Source organism: Harpia harpyja, chromosome 5 (assembly GCF_026419915.1).
Source record: "Harpia harpyja isolate bHarHar1 chromosome 5, bHarHar1 primary haplotype, whole genome shotgun sequence".
NCBI lineage: Eukaryota > Metazoa > Chordata > Aves > Accipitriformes > Accipitridae > Harpia > Harpia harpyja.
Window position 1 is genome coordinate 73,906,779 of NC_068944.1, and position 14,857 is coordinate 73,921,635.

The 14,857-nt window shown below is 43.1% G+C and overlaps 1 protein-coding gene across 2 annotated transcripts in view; it reads right to left on the reverse strand.

The window, feature by feature from the left end:
- The window catches only part of COL22A1 (collagen type XXII alpha 1 chain), a 235,023-nt gene that overhangs the window by 125,884 nt on the left and 94,282 nt on the right, over positions 1 to 14,857 (reverse strand). For both annotated transcript variants that reach the window (XR_008235346.1, XM_052788276.1), the window contains exons 7-12: positions 14,282 to 14,557; positions 13,129 to 13,209; positions 12,414 to 12,527; positions 11,776 to 11,820; positions 6,394 to 6,447; positions 5,542 to 5,577 (exon numbers count right to left, since the gene is read on the reverse strand). Coding sequence is in view for 1 of the 2 variants with exons in the window: in XM_052788276.1 (XP_052644236.1) it covers positions 5,542 to 5,577; positions 6,394 to 6,447; positions 11,776 to 11,820; positions 12,414 to 12,527; positions 13,129 to 13,209; positions 14,282 to 14,557 (606 nt within the window). In the remaining variant the exon portion in view is untranslated. The remainder of the gene's footprint in view (positions 1 to 5,541; positions 5,578 to 6,393; positions 6,448 to 11,775; positions 11,821 to 12,413; positions 12,528 to 13,128; positions 13,210 to 14,281; positions 14,558 to 14,857) is intronic.

A 14,857-nucleotide genomic window follows, 5' to 3' on the forward strand; every position in this document is an offset into this window, starting at 1 on the left:
TCTTGCTTGAATCATCCTCAAAAATGCTCTACACCTGTCCCTTCTGCCCTCACTCCTCTCCTGCACCTACTCCTCTTGGATCAACAGAGGTTTGAAGAGTTATAACCCTTGCAGACCAGGCCACCTGGTCTAGCAAATATTCATTTGAATAACCTACAGAATAAAGCCAAAACATTGCCTTTCATGGTGATCCCAGCCAAAACCAGGACACCATGTTATAGAATTGGATATTTGCCCATGTATAATAATCAGTTCAATAACATAAGTGTGTGCAAAACTAGTGAATGAACACACAGTAAAGGGACACAGATTTATGAGCAGAAATATGACAGACTACATCTAATGCCATAGGGATTAAACACTGCAAGGGCTGAAAGATGACAGTCAACAGCGGAAATTTAAGATCCAATACAGAGCAGCAGCAGCTGAATCACAATTAACCAGGAAATCCACTTTAGAGAAGTTTACATGAGCACCTGTAGGTGCATTATGTTATTTTCTTTTTCTATATCTATGCACAGTTATTTGGTTTGCACATGCATGTTTCTGTGCATAAAAAGCATCCTCTACCAGGCTGAGATATTTAGGCCTGGCAGAACACGGTGGGCTGTTGCTTGAGCCATCACAGTGAATTTCCCAGTTTTAAAAGTCACAGAAGACCTCACGTCGACATGAATTAGGATTTTAGCCACAGCTGCTATTATCTTTTGGTTTACCGCTAATGATGTGCTTGGCATGTTATGTATTCTAATACAAGCATCATTTTGGCTTTAGCTTAGTGATATAACTGAGGCAATGGCCTGAAGAAGGAAGGCCAGTGCCTCTGCTTTCCTCCTGGAAAAGCACAGGATTTGCCCTCTAACAAATGCCTCAGACCTCACATAATTGCCCTACACACAATATTTGGCAACAGCATGATTTGGCAGGTGTTTGGCACTAGCACAGCTGGAGAGCAATACTATAATAAGGGGATAATTTTAATCTTACCATCCTAGTCTTTTCAAAGGTGAGATAACTTTATTCTATCAACACTTAGGATGTGAACCTTGTCCTTATAAAGGAATCCAGAGCACATGCACAGCAACGATTGCACAGACTGCAGCTGTTTGAAGTCCAGCATCTCTGATCCAGTTTCCCAGTGCTGGCCCATACCCATAAAAATAGGAAACATAAAGCTGTCACAGCCAGAGTGAAAAACAAGAATTCATGCTCATGCAAGCCATTGCAGCGCTGCAGGCAAACAGAAAAGAGCCACATGAATCCTCTCATTCCAGGTGTTCTCCTCTCTGGGAGGGGTTTCATTTCACAGGCTCTCCCCTTTTTTTCAGGAGTATAGATGCAAACTAGCATTGCAGGCACTTGCATCCCGCCTCCCCACGGCTCTGGCTACTTCTCTCTCCTTCTGATGCCAAGACGCAGACACGGTACTTCACCCCTACACGCAACAGCGATCTGTCGTACGCACACCACCTGCGTGGCTGATCCCTCCCCACTTACAGCCCTACCCCTTTCTGCCGCCGAAGGCTCACCTTTGCACCTGAAGGCCGCCCCCGAAGATGATCTTTTTGCATTTGTGAAAAATTACACGCACAAACACACCGCCGAGACGAGCAGCTCCAGCGCGGGACACGGCGGGGTTTCCTCAAGCGGGGAAACCTGAGGGGAGCGGGGAGACCCGCCAGGAGCAATGGCGGCCAAGCCCCCCCCCAAAAGAATCCCCTGGGGAGCACGGGTGTCTAGGAGTGCTGCAAACAGGGCGGGCAAACAGGCCGCGGCCTGGCAGCAAGGTCTTGGGAGTCTGGGGAGGTCCCAGCCAACTGGAAGGTGGGAAATGTTGTCCCAATTTTCAAGAAGGATAAGAAGGAAGTCCCTGGTAATTACAGGCCTGTCAGGCTCACTTCAGTGCCTGGTGAAGTTATGGAGAAGGTTATTCAGGGGGTTTCTGAAAAACACTTGAGAGACAGCGCAGTCATTGCTCACAGCCAACATGGGTTCACGAGGTGAAAGTCCTGCTTAACCAACTCGATTTCCTTTTATGAAAGGGTCACCCATCTAGTTGGCCAAGGGAAGCCAGTAGGTGTGGTTGGGTTTGGATTTTAGCAAAGCTTTTGCTGCTGTCTCACAGTATCCTGCTGGACAAAATGTCCAGCACACAGCTGGACAAGTCCATAATATGTTGGGTGAACAATTGACTGACGGTTAATAATAGTAAATGGGGTTACACCAGGCTGGCAGCCAGTCACCAGTGGGGTTCCTCAGGGCTCAGTTTTAGGGCCAGTGGTCTTTAATGTTTTTATAAATGATCTGGTTGCAGGAATCAAACGTATATTAAATAAGTTAGATGATGATACTAAACTAGGAGGAGCTGTGGACTCCCTGAAGGGTACACGGGCCTTACAGAGAGATCTGGATAGACTAGAGAGCTGGGCAATCACCAACGGTATGAAATTTAACAAGAGCAAGTCATGGACTCTCCACCTGGTACAGGGTAATCCTGGTTTTATATAGAAATTGGGGGAAGAGAGGCTGGAGAGCAGCCCCGTGGAAAGAGATCCGGGGGTTTGGGTTGATGGCAAGTTGAGTATGAGTCAACAGTGTGCCCTGGCAGCCAGAAGCGCCAACCGTGTCCTGGGGTGCATCAAGCACAGCATAGCCTGCCAGTCCAGGGAGGTGACTGTCCCACTCTACACGGCACTGGTGTGGCCCCACCTCGAGTACTGTGTGCAGTTCTGGGCGCCTCAATATAAGAAGGACTTCAGACTATTAGAGTATGTCCAGAGGAGGGTGACCAAGATGGTGAAAGGCCTTCAGGGCAAGACTTAGGAGTGGCTGAGGTCACTTGGCTTGTTCAGCTTGGAGAAGGCTGAGGGGTGACCTCGTTGCAGTCTACAACTTCGTCAAGGGGGGCAGCAGGAGAGCAGGTGCTGATCTCCTCTCTCTGGTGACCAGCCATAGGACACAAGGAAATGGAATGAAGATGCACCAGGGAAAGTTCAGATTGGACATTAGGAAAAGGTTCTTCACTGAGAGGGTGGACAGTTACTGGAACAGGCTCCCCAGGGAAGTTGTTGTGGCACCAAGCCTCAGAGTTCAAGGTGTATCTGAATGACGCTTTTAGTCATGTGATTGAGTTTTAGGTAGTCCTGTGAGGAGCAGGGAGTTGGACTCAATGATCGTTATGGGCCCCTTCCAGCATGAGATACTCTTTGATTCTATATCCCCAAGACCCCTTTTTACTCAAGCAGCAATGTACAGCTGATATATTTTTGCTCTCCATCAGCAACAGTACTGACACTCAGCCATTGGGCAGACATGGGGCACAAACACAACGGGTACCAAATACACTTCTTCCACAAATGAGGACAAGCTGCCTCAGCTGGCAGGAGTACCAGATAAACAAAACAAGTGTCCTGGTTTCAGCTGGGATAGAGTTAACTGTCTTCCTAGTAGCTGGTACAGTGCTATGTTTTGAGTTCAGAGCGAAGAATGTTGATAACACTGATGTTTTCAGTTGTTGCTCAGTAGTGTTTAGACTAATGTCAAGGATTTTTCAGCTTCTCATGCCCAGCCAGTGAGAAAGCTGGAGGGGCACAAGAAGTTGGCACAGGACACAGCCAGGGCACCTGACCCAAACTGGCCAACGGTGTATTCCATACCATGTGACGTCCCATCCAGTACAGAAACGGGGAAGTGGGGGGCAGGGATTCGCCGCTCGGGGGACTGGCTGGGTGTCGGTCGGCGGGTGGTGAGCAATTGCACTGCGTATCATTTGTACATTCCAATCCTTTCATTATTGCTGTTGTCATTTTATTAGTGTTATCATTATCATTATTAGTTTCTTCTTTTCTGTTCTATTAAACCGTTCTTATCTCAACCCACAGGTTTTGCTTCTTCTCCCGATTTTCTCCCCCATCCCACTGAGTGGGGGGGAGTGAGTGAGCGGCTGCGTGGTGTTTAGTTGCTGGCTGGGGTTAAACCACGACAACAAGCTGGCCATAAACTCAGGGATCTCCGTGCCTACACATTCGTTTGGGCCAGTCAATGTTGTTTGGCTATTCCAATCAAAGAAGTTCTGCACATACTGTGGGGTCTTTTTATTTTTTCCCCTCAAATCCAGACTTGCAGACCTATTTTTCTAGGTATGACAATAATACAGATGGAGTAATGTTTTCCGACAGTTTTCTGCAGAGATCAAAACATAAGAAAACAAGAACTTGCTTCAACTGCAGCACAACTTAGATTGTAAACATCATGTTTCCCATCAGACTGCTGACTCTCACCACCTGCCAAACATGAGCTGGTTTCCAAAGGCTGAATCCTGAGTCTCAAAGGCTAAATAGTGGCTGTCAGTGGGAGGACTGCAGGAAGATGGATGCAGAAATGTGTGCTTTATAGCCCCCACCTCTCTAGCCTGGCTCGATAATATTTCCTGCCATGAGCAACCCTCATTTAGATTGTAATTTCACATGATGCATTACTGCTATATACAATCAATATATCATAATCATAGAAAGAACAAATGAGAAGATGCAATGGCCATAAATGCCATGTTCTCGCTAGTGCGGCATTCTTCCTTTCAGACCACAATCCAATATTATTTTAAATTCCCTGAGCAATCCGGTAGCCACAGACCCCCTGCAAAAGAGCTCCACAGATTCTTAATCTCATTTTCAGTATGAACCATGACTTCTTCCTTAATACACCCATCTATCTCATAGACCCTCCTGTCAATCTTTTTCTATTGTTCCACACAACTTGAAATTTCATTTTGGTGGTAAGGAAAACACTCACAACCAGGTGTGATATAGAGCTACAGAGAGAAAGAACTACTTCTCCCCTGCAGGCTAGGTCTGCAGCCTCATTTTGTTGTGGGGAGTGGGAAGTCTGCAGCCAGAATTGCCTGGAAACCAACACCTTTTTTAATACAGATTAGTCCAGACATACTACTTGTTTCACATTGTTGATCCCCACTGAATGTATTTTCCAAGACAGATAACCTAGCAATTTTCAGTGGTTATTTTGTATCCTCAATTTTAACCGCCAAGTCTTAATACTCTGTCTTGCCTAATATTTGCAGTAAGAAAATACTCCGGCTTTTGTCCTTCAGGTTATTAATGAAAATATCCAATGAAAAGAAACAGTGTGGCAGCCTCCTCATGACCCAAATTTAATCCTGTTGAAAATTCAATAAACTCAAAATTATACTTTTCCTTTGTTTTTCATCCTTCCAGCCAGTTGCTTTACTGCATTATCCTCCACAAACTCACTGCTGCTTACACAAAGCAAAGATTATGATTTCAATTTGATAGCATTTTACATGGCCAATGCACAAAGGAAACTCAAAGAACACAAAGGGGAAAAGCAATGAACACTCAAAAGCTTTTCTGCAGAAGGAGGCATAACACAATGTAAAAGTTCCCCACGAAGATCCAACCGATCACATCTCTTGAATCCTGTGCACTCCAAAAGCAACCTCTGAGCTACAGAAGGCAACAGCAAACAACTCTCATTTAATTAGCCCAGCGAAGGATTAGATCTTACCCTTTCTCCTTTTTCTCCTCTGCCATAGGTTCTGCCCTAGAAATAAAAGAAGAAGGGAAAAGCTACATTTGACAGCAAGGATGTCAAACACCAGTATAAATAAATATTTCATGTTTTCCTTGTTATATATCTGAGATATACCTATCTATCCATATATAAGGATATATATCCATATATATATCATCTATATATATATATGGACACACAAGTCGCAGGACAGCTACTATAGGGAAAGTAATTTTCTTTGGGCATAAATCCTTGATAATAATTCAGTGACAAATTAAAATAGAAAACCTATCCCCAGTTCTCCTACCGCAGCCAGGAAAACATCTTATTTTCTATTCAGGGCAGAGTCTGATATTACATTTCCAAAATCAAAGATGCCAACAACCCTTATTAGAACAAATTTTACATAGGGTTAAAGATTTTCTTGCCTAAAAACTCAGTCTGGCATTTGCATTAATTGCAGCTGGGGAAAGCTGTATCTTGGTCATCTGAATGTAAAAGAGTTGAGAGAGATTTGCATCATCTTTGTGCAGTTGTCTCATACTGTCCCCATTAGATGTGCAGCCGTGATACAATTGAGTACACCCAAGTTACATATTTTAATTAGACGGCCAATACTAAGTCAGTTATCAGCTGTATTCAGGGATGAACCCATCCATTTCCCCCCTCCAAGAAATGACAGTGGGTGCCAGAAAGATCAGCTTCCCCCTGGGATTAAGGCCCAGCAGAGGGAACATATTCAACAGGGCATGTTGACATTATGAGCAAGTTCTCACCATAAAGGAGAAAACAACTACTTGCATTTTCATCTCCTTACATAAAATCATTCTGGTATCTCTTACTTACCGACTCTCCTTTTTCTCCTCTGAGTCCGGGAAGCCCTTGGGTGCCACTTTCTCCCTTGAAAAAGAAAGGGTGTTAATACCACAGAGTTAATTCATTCCTTTCTTGACAGGAATAGAAATAATAGATGAGATTTCCTCTTACAACTTCCTGTGGACCCATTGGTGAAGTGTACCACATTAGTGTTTGTATTTTGTGGTCAGCTTTCCGTTGCTTTGATTATTTGGGAAGCAATGCAACAAGGGTTTGACTGAGATTGTGGACACTTCTGGTCTGACCAGTCTCTACGGCCAAGATTTCAGCTCCCGCCATAAGGACCGGGTGTACCTCATTGCACTTATACTGACTTCAACATCCAAGTTCTCAGATTGATTTTATATTCTATTTTTCATATGAAAACACTGCTAGAAGCATTCAGAGTGCACTGGCAAGGCAGAGAGCTCTCTCTTGTGAGGTATTTCAAAAGTTCTTATTCTCTATTAAGCTAGGAAGGACTTGGAAAGGTTGTTTGCATAAGACCTAGAGGGTACACACCTAAAATATGAAAAAAAATAAACCTGTAAATATTGTCAAGATTTTAGAGCTATTTTTTTAAAAATTCAAACCCCGTTGTTTTCATTCATGCTAATTTTCATGATCAGCTAACTCCTCCCTTCCCTCACAGAAGTGTGCAACACACACAGAGTCACTCTCCCTGCTTGCTCCAATAGAAGAGAGGGAAAGGAACAGAGAAAAAAGACAGTTGAAAACATACAAATTATAATGGGTAGAGGAATAAAAACTGAAGAAGCAAATACATAGGGAGGAAAAGAGAAAAATGGTCAATCAAAAACCAAGCAAAACTTTTTCTTCACTTGTCTCCTAAAAAGAACAGGGGTGAAAGGGGTAAAGAGTGAAAGAAGATGCATCATTTCATAAATATTCATCAGACACAGAACTAAAAGTGGTGCCAAAAACAGCAAGTGCAGAAAAAAATACCTGCAAATCATTTTCACATACTTTTCTGCAGTCACAAAACTGGAAGAAGGACCAGCTGAGGATAGACCCATTACTAAGACTAGTTTAAGGCTATATGTGCAGTGTTGCCACCAGTTCCTTCAACTTCTCTAGCACCAGGAGCTGCTGGAGAGCAGAGGGCTCTTCCCACACACTTCTACCTAGCTCCTGCCTGATTCTCACCTAGAAGGTACACACCAGAAATATGCTGTGCTGAGCTCCCCATCCATCACTAACAAATACAACGTCCTCACCTATTTGTACCTCCCGTAATCCTTCACTCCTAGGGCACTTAGGCACTTTGGACTTCAGTGTAGACACAGCATCAAGCTGAAAAAGTCCTGGAGCAGGACCCCCACAGCAGCAATAACCCCAGTGACCCCTGCACTCCCCAAATCTCCCCACATGGACCACAATAGCATTTAATCTTCTGGCTCTATTCAGTTTGTCTTAACCTATGCCCAAAAAAGCTGGGCTTAGCTGCACCAGACACTGAAACATTTGTCAGGATCACGCTTTCTTTTCCCCCAATGAAGATAGGCTTTTGAAAACACAGGAAATATGAAAGTTTATTTCTTTAACCATTGTCATTTTTTTGCCAAAAGAAAGAAACCTCACAGAGCAAGTAGCATATATGCAAAACCAATGTCACAGTCAATTCAAGTAGGCTGTGGCAAAATTCATAAAAATATGCAACCGTCTCTTTTAAGACACTTAAAGTATACCAAAACACCTTTCCAATTTGGAGGAAAAAAATACATCCTGCTAGAGCACGTCTAATACACTGGACTTCACAAACTTCCCAAAGGCAGGTAGCAATGTCATTTCTATGATGTGGACAAAAACAGATCTCACAGAGAAGTGATTTTGTCTAAATTGGGATCAATAGCAGCGCTGGAGTTGAGCAGAAGCCTGTTGACCATCAGCCCGGCACCCCAACCAGCCAGGCTGGCTGGCTGCAAACAACACAGCAGGCAGAGCAAGTACAGAAGGAAAATAAATTAGACTGGGCTGTCGTTAGCATCTAAAATTTATCAATAGAACCCAGCTTCAGGCATGTTAGCCAATTCTTCCAAAGCTATTTCCTGTCTCACTCTTCCCCAATACCATCCTTTACTATATCTCCTTCCAAAACATGTACACTGTGTCTCCATGCATTACCCTCAGTTTGGCAGCATGGGTGATTGAGACAGAGGTGTTCATCTCTGAGGGATTTTTTCACTTTTTCTAATAACTGCAAGCACTCCTGTTTTGCCCTGCCTTTGAAGACTTAAATTAGAGAGGAACAGAAACTCATTATCTTCCCACACTGGTTATACACTTCGAACATTTCCACTAGTCAGATGGTACCGTAAGAAAAGCCTGCCCAAACCTCCTCCCCTAAAAGAAGGGATATGCTATGGGAGCTCAGGATAGCAGAGCCTGAACACCAGTCTCTCCATCTTCAACTCAGGTAGACAACACCCACATTCACTTTACTTAACAGACCCTCAAACTGACCTTTTTTTAAAGAAAGCAGAAAGAACCACATAGCCATTATTCCTTCTTTGGATAAAGAGTGAAAAAGCCACCAGCTACTACTGGTCTAGGGAAAACAAACCCAAACCAAGCCCCAAAACTGTCTTAGCTTAGAAAAGGAACCTTACAGTCCTCCTGCCTTTGTCAACCTCTCTAAAGATCCCTGTTTTGGGGCAAAGAGGGTGTTCTGGTTTTTTAACTCTGACCTCCCTCTCCCTGTTAGTACGCCCTGGTGGGATTAATTTCTCAGGTGACTCCCACCAGCTGTGCTGTTTTTCTGATACAGCTGAACCAGCTGCTTTGCTGGGTTCTTATACAGCCAAATAGTCTCTCACAGGGCATTTCTTACTATCAGCCTGTAAAATATTTTTGGATAATGCTCAAGTACCTGCAGCCTGTCTAAATATTGCTTGGGCAGTTATTTAGGGGTAGATTTCAGCTTTGCAATTTGTCCCACATAAGAGATGCTTAGTAGTGATGATGTCTATAGAGATAATTATGATTTTGACTCGGTCCTGATGTCACTCTGTTTTCACCTTTTCCTGATAATGTCTTTCCTTATTCATTTGTTTATCCCCACCTCTCTGGTTAGTCAATTAATGCTTGGCCTTTTCTTATGCTGTACTCGCTTGTTAGCCTATTTTAATCAAACCTAAGAGTATAGTAGAGATCTTACGATTTTTTTTTTTTAATTTTATTTTTTTTTTTTAGTGTTTCTTGAAGCCTCAGCTCCTGGATTCAGGTAACAAATGGAAATCTTTGATATTCATTACCTTAAAAAAGCTTTACAGCCCTCCTCATTATACAAAAACAAAAGCTTTAAAACACAACCCTTGCACCTTAGAAATGAGGAGCCAAGTTGAATGATCCCCAAACATTTTACGGACACTTATAACCCCATAATGCAGAAGCCACTCGTATTATTGTGGGGCCTTAGTCTTTCCTTAATAAAGTACCAGGTGGTAATATTGGGAAGTTGCAAACAGCATTGACTTTCTTCCCCATGGCCAGCATTTTAGCATGAGTAGCTCAGTAATACTGCAGAGAGAGAGAAGGAGAGCAATATTAGTTCCTGCACATAGAGCAGGGACTGTGACAAGCTGGTCTTTGGCAATAGTGATGCAAGAACTTCTGTCAAGGTTGGTATATGTTATTTAATCACAACATCTTTGCAAGTCAGGAGCAAAATCTATTACTTGCCTTATTTAGCAGATAGAGAAGCTAAGCCATTTGTCTCAAATCATCACATTTGTAGCAAATTGTTGACAGAGCCTGGATTTAAATGGCATCATCCCCAGCTCCCTGAGACTGTGACGCAGTCCTGCCCTGGCTGTATACAAGTCTCAGACCACTACAGCCAGGGAAAAGTCACACGCATCTGTAGAGCAATTTGGCAACCCACCTGCAGGAGTGGGACAGCCATTTTGGGATCTGTTACAGAAAACCTGCTGATGCTGCGCTTGGATATACGCTATTTTGTATTCGACTAGTATCTCCTGCACCCGAGCAGAGTGCCATGGTACACAGTACAGACACCCTCACCACTGCAAAGACCTTGTCAAAGCAGTGAAAGACAATGGGATGTTGCTGCAGGGTGCTTTTATTATTATCATCATCATCCTTCTGCAGCCTCCTCACAACACTCATGGCTCTGCCATTCTTCAAAACAGCCCGTCATTATTTAAGCTGTCACAGATTAAAATAGAAAGCTACTATTTATATACATGTGGAAGGATAAGGAAATATTTTCTGCAGTTTCAGTCAGGCATTAATGCACCCATGTTCTTTCATGCCAGCAGAAAACATACTCCAAAACACATCTCCTCATCATCCAAAACTTCTCCCTGCAGACAGCAGACCAAGCCTTGCCAAAAAACCACAACACAACACATTGCTGAGGATGTCTGACCTTCCAAGACCCAGAGATTTCTCCTTTCTCCTCTCACAGCGTTTCATAATAACTGAGTAACTTTTGGTGGGGTGCAATTTGTTTATTCACCAAACAGGTATAAATTCAGTGACTGAATTTGCGGAAGTGATTTAGATGGAAATAGTTTTGAATACAAATTGTTCCCCAACATCTTTTTAATCACACAGACGGTGAAACTGCAAACCACCAATACTACCAACTTTCACCTCTTCAGCAATGTTGTGAATCTTTGTTTTCTTCCAGTATAAGTGCTCCCTTTAAGTCAATTCTCTCACAGCTCTGTTTGTAACCAAGCACAGAAGGAAAATGCGCATATGCTAAATGCAAACGTGCATATCAAAGAAGCTTGCAGAATATGCAGGATAATATAGAGGCTGCACTTGAAGCAGACATCACAACCACTCTCCCACCCTGTTATCTAAGAAAAAGAGTACTGAGGAACATGGCCTATATTTAACATCATGATTCAGACAGTCTTGCTAAGGATAACAGATTGTGGCTAATCCTTTACCCTAGTCTCAGGAAATTTTGTAGAGTGTGACTGGGAGGCTGCTACCTAACCTATGGATATCTAGTATTGCTGAGCAAGGCACAGTACAGAAGCAGCACATGGTTTTCCAGGTGACTTACCATGAAAGCTGTGCATGACCTAGTGAATAACACTAACTTGCAAAAAAGCCAGTTTAGAAGCTACAGGAAAAGATTTGGGAACACACTTACTCCAAGAATGATGTAAAGCAGCAACAGAGAAGCTCAAATGCAAACCTAGAGCAAAGGTGGCCAGAGTCTCCTGCAGTCCCGGCCTCATCCAAAACTATCTGAACTCAGTTACATGCCAAACTGACTTATTTCTCAAAACCTTCAACTCCTCAACTTACTCTGAAACTGTTTTTTGTTGGTGTTGTTTCTATTAAACAAATGAACTAGCACATATTACTGACCTTTTGACCTTTAGGACCTTCAGGGCCAATTGGCCCTCTCTCCCCCTAAGACAAAAAAAACCCCATGATTAGTCAGACTGATCTTTTCATTATATAACAAAGCAAGGTGCCCAATCCTACAACAACTGAGGACAACAAAAATGTTTTCGGGCTTTAGTGGAGAACAGACTAAAACAGACACACCCTCAAGAGCAATGACAATGAAGCTCGCTTCTCAGAGGTCCCAGTCACAGCCAATATAAGCAAGCACACTGCTTTTAAAAGCTATGAGATTTTTTTCAGTGTGGCTATATTTACCTCCAGAATCTCTTCCTTTTTACTTGAAGAAGGATGCACATAACTGACCTGGATAAGAATAACCACTTTCTTTTCAAGGTTGTTACCAGGACTACCAGCATGATCAAAATCACTGTATTAGGTAAAGCGAAAACACCTGGGAAGACTGCCATTACCTCTACAGACATCCCACCTGTGAATAACACATGCTCTTTCTGTGATGTGCTTTCCACCTCTAGGTCTTAAAAAGTGCTTCACAAACAAATACAGCCCTTCTTATAATTCACTTACACTGTGTCATACCCCGATTTCCAAAGCTACCCAGCATGCCTTAAATGAAACACGCTCATCTCAACACTCACCTTTTGTCCAGCAGGACAGGAGCAGTTGACAGTCTTGAGGTGGCCAACTTGCTCGTTGCCAACAGTGGGCCTCACTTCCAGGGGAGGTGTTTCCGTGAGGACTGTGACCTGGCACTACACCCAAACACCCAAAGTCATGACAAAGCCTTCGATGCTAGAAAGCTTCCTCTTCCACCCACTTTAGAGAAACCGCATAGGCATTACTGGATAACGCACAGCTAAATGAGTCCTAGTGAGGAATGAAATCCCACAAAAGCCATTCATTCAAGCAGTAGGGAAAAATGTGTCAAAATGAACAATGAATCTCTTTAGCCAAGGTCGAGGGGAGAAGAGTGAGAGGAGGGTGGAAGTTTCTTATGAGAGCACAGGAAACTAAGCAGCAACTGGCACCAGTTTAGCTCTTCCCAAATAAAACCAGTGGGAAATGTTGAATATTTCATGCTGCATTTGTGTTGTTCCATCATCACGTCAGGGTTTTGTTTCCCCTGACAGTTTGACAAGGAAAGAGCAACTTGGAAACTTCAAATTCCTCATACTCATCCCTCTGCCATGGTCCTCTTCTGGCACTGCTACATTACCAATTATATAGTTAGGTTTCATTCACCATCATTAAAAAAAAGATAATCCCACACTGCCATATATTCCCTGATTTATGTAATAGATTTCAACAAAGAGTGTTCATGTGAAAATGAACGAATGACAAAAAGAAGCTTACTGGTCCAGAGGGAATGTCACAGCAGGTCTCCAGTTCAGCATGCCGAGAATCACAGTATATAACCATCCGCTGAAGATCAAACTAGAAGACAAAGTGAGGCAATAGTCTCAGAGACAGTGAATTATTAAAGACTGCATGTCCTTTTGCTTGGATACAAACAGTGCAGATGGATACAAACAGTGCAGACAAATACAAACAAAAAACAGATGGGGCTAACTTCATAGTGATTCTATGGATCCTGTAGTCAATCCCTCTCTCTGTCTCTGTCAATAGTAGACCAATATCTCAGCATGCTTCAAGACTGCTGAGCTAATGAGACCCTGAATATGCCTATTAAAATTCTGGTGCAGGGTTTCATGCAAATAAGGAGGCATGCTAATCCCCATGTTCTGGCCAAATTTCTGTCTGAGAAGACATATTCTGACCACCTCTGTCCTTCCTAGAATTTCATCTAGACATAAAGTTTGGTTTTCTCCTGTTGTGCCTTGCATCTTCTAACCATTTACCCCTGCGTGAGAAATGCTATTAGCACATTTAATATGCACGTTCCATCCATTTTGCACAGCTAAGAAAGATTACACAACTCTCAAAACACCAAACAATCATGCGTAAGTTATACCAGGTTAAGACTGCTACTGGACAATCAGGTCCAACCCGCAGGTCTCAACTTCAATTCAATTGGAGCAAGAGTAATTTAGTATCAGGTATCTTTTCTGAGGAACTGAGAATATATCATGACTCTGCTGAGTTAACGAGTTTTTTTTTTTCCCCATCTCTTCCTATCACAGGTGGAAACATTCATAGTGCCAAGATCAGACAGCAAAAGACCTTTATGCGTGTAGTTGATGGTATTTCTGAATGATTTTGTCTCTGATTTTAACTACTGCACATTCTGGAGCTAGACAGAAGGATGAAATGGATTTCTTATTTTTAATCCCTATTACGGAGATATTGACAGTCTCACATAAAAAGACAACAAATCTTGTCCATGATGAGATGCCAATCTATCTTAGCTATGTAACACAGGTAACATTTCAGTGATGCTGCTTCAGGAAAAAGGTCAATTACAACATAATCCCCAAAACCACATTCACATGCTGCAAACCCAATGCTGAACATTACCCCAGCTCCAATCGGCACATGCAGTACTTACATCGATGGGGACGCTATCATACAAGCGTTTGCCAATCACAGTCTTTCCTTGAATGTCAATATTTTCCCTGTCTTCAATAGGCAACATCTGCACCAGTCTGCAGTCTATGTAAAGTGAGACAGCCTTTGACTGAATGCTGAGGGCAATTTTGTGCCAGCTGCGGTCAAAAAGATCACCAACTCGTGCATTTCGGAAGACCACTCTCACAGCATCCTTGGTGAGCCCAATGGCATTGTACTCTACAGCTTTGTTCTCTCCGTCCAGTCGGATCGAGACCTGCAAGCAGACAGAAGTGATTTTGCTAAGAAAGTACAAAGCCTTCTCCTTTCTCCTGCCTCCTTTCCATCACAACTGACACCCCAAAGTCAGGGATGGTACAGCATGTGGTGAGAAGCCTAAGCAATAGCAGACGACAGACTTTTGAGTGAGATGATATGGACGGGGAGCCTACATCTGTTCTAGTAAATAAGACGGGGCAGGGCACAGGCTTGGGTGCAGACCCATGACCACCTAAAGCCTTCTCTTGTGAGTGCAATCCTTGACATGGTTTCAGCACATGCCACCTTGATGCCTCCC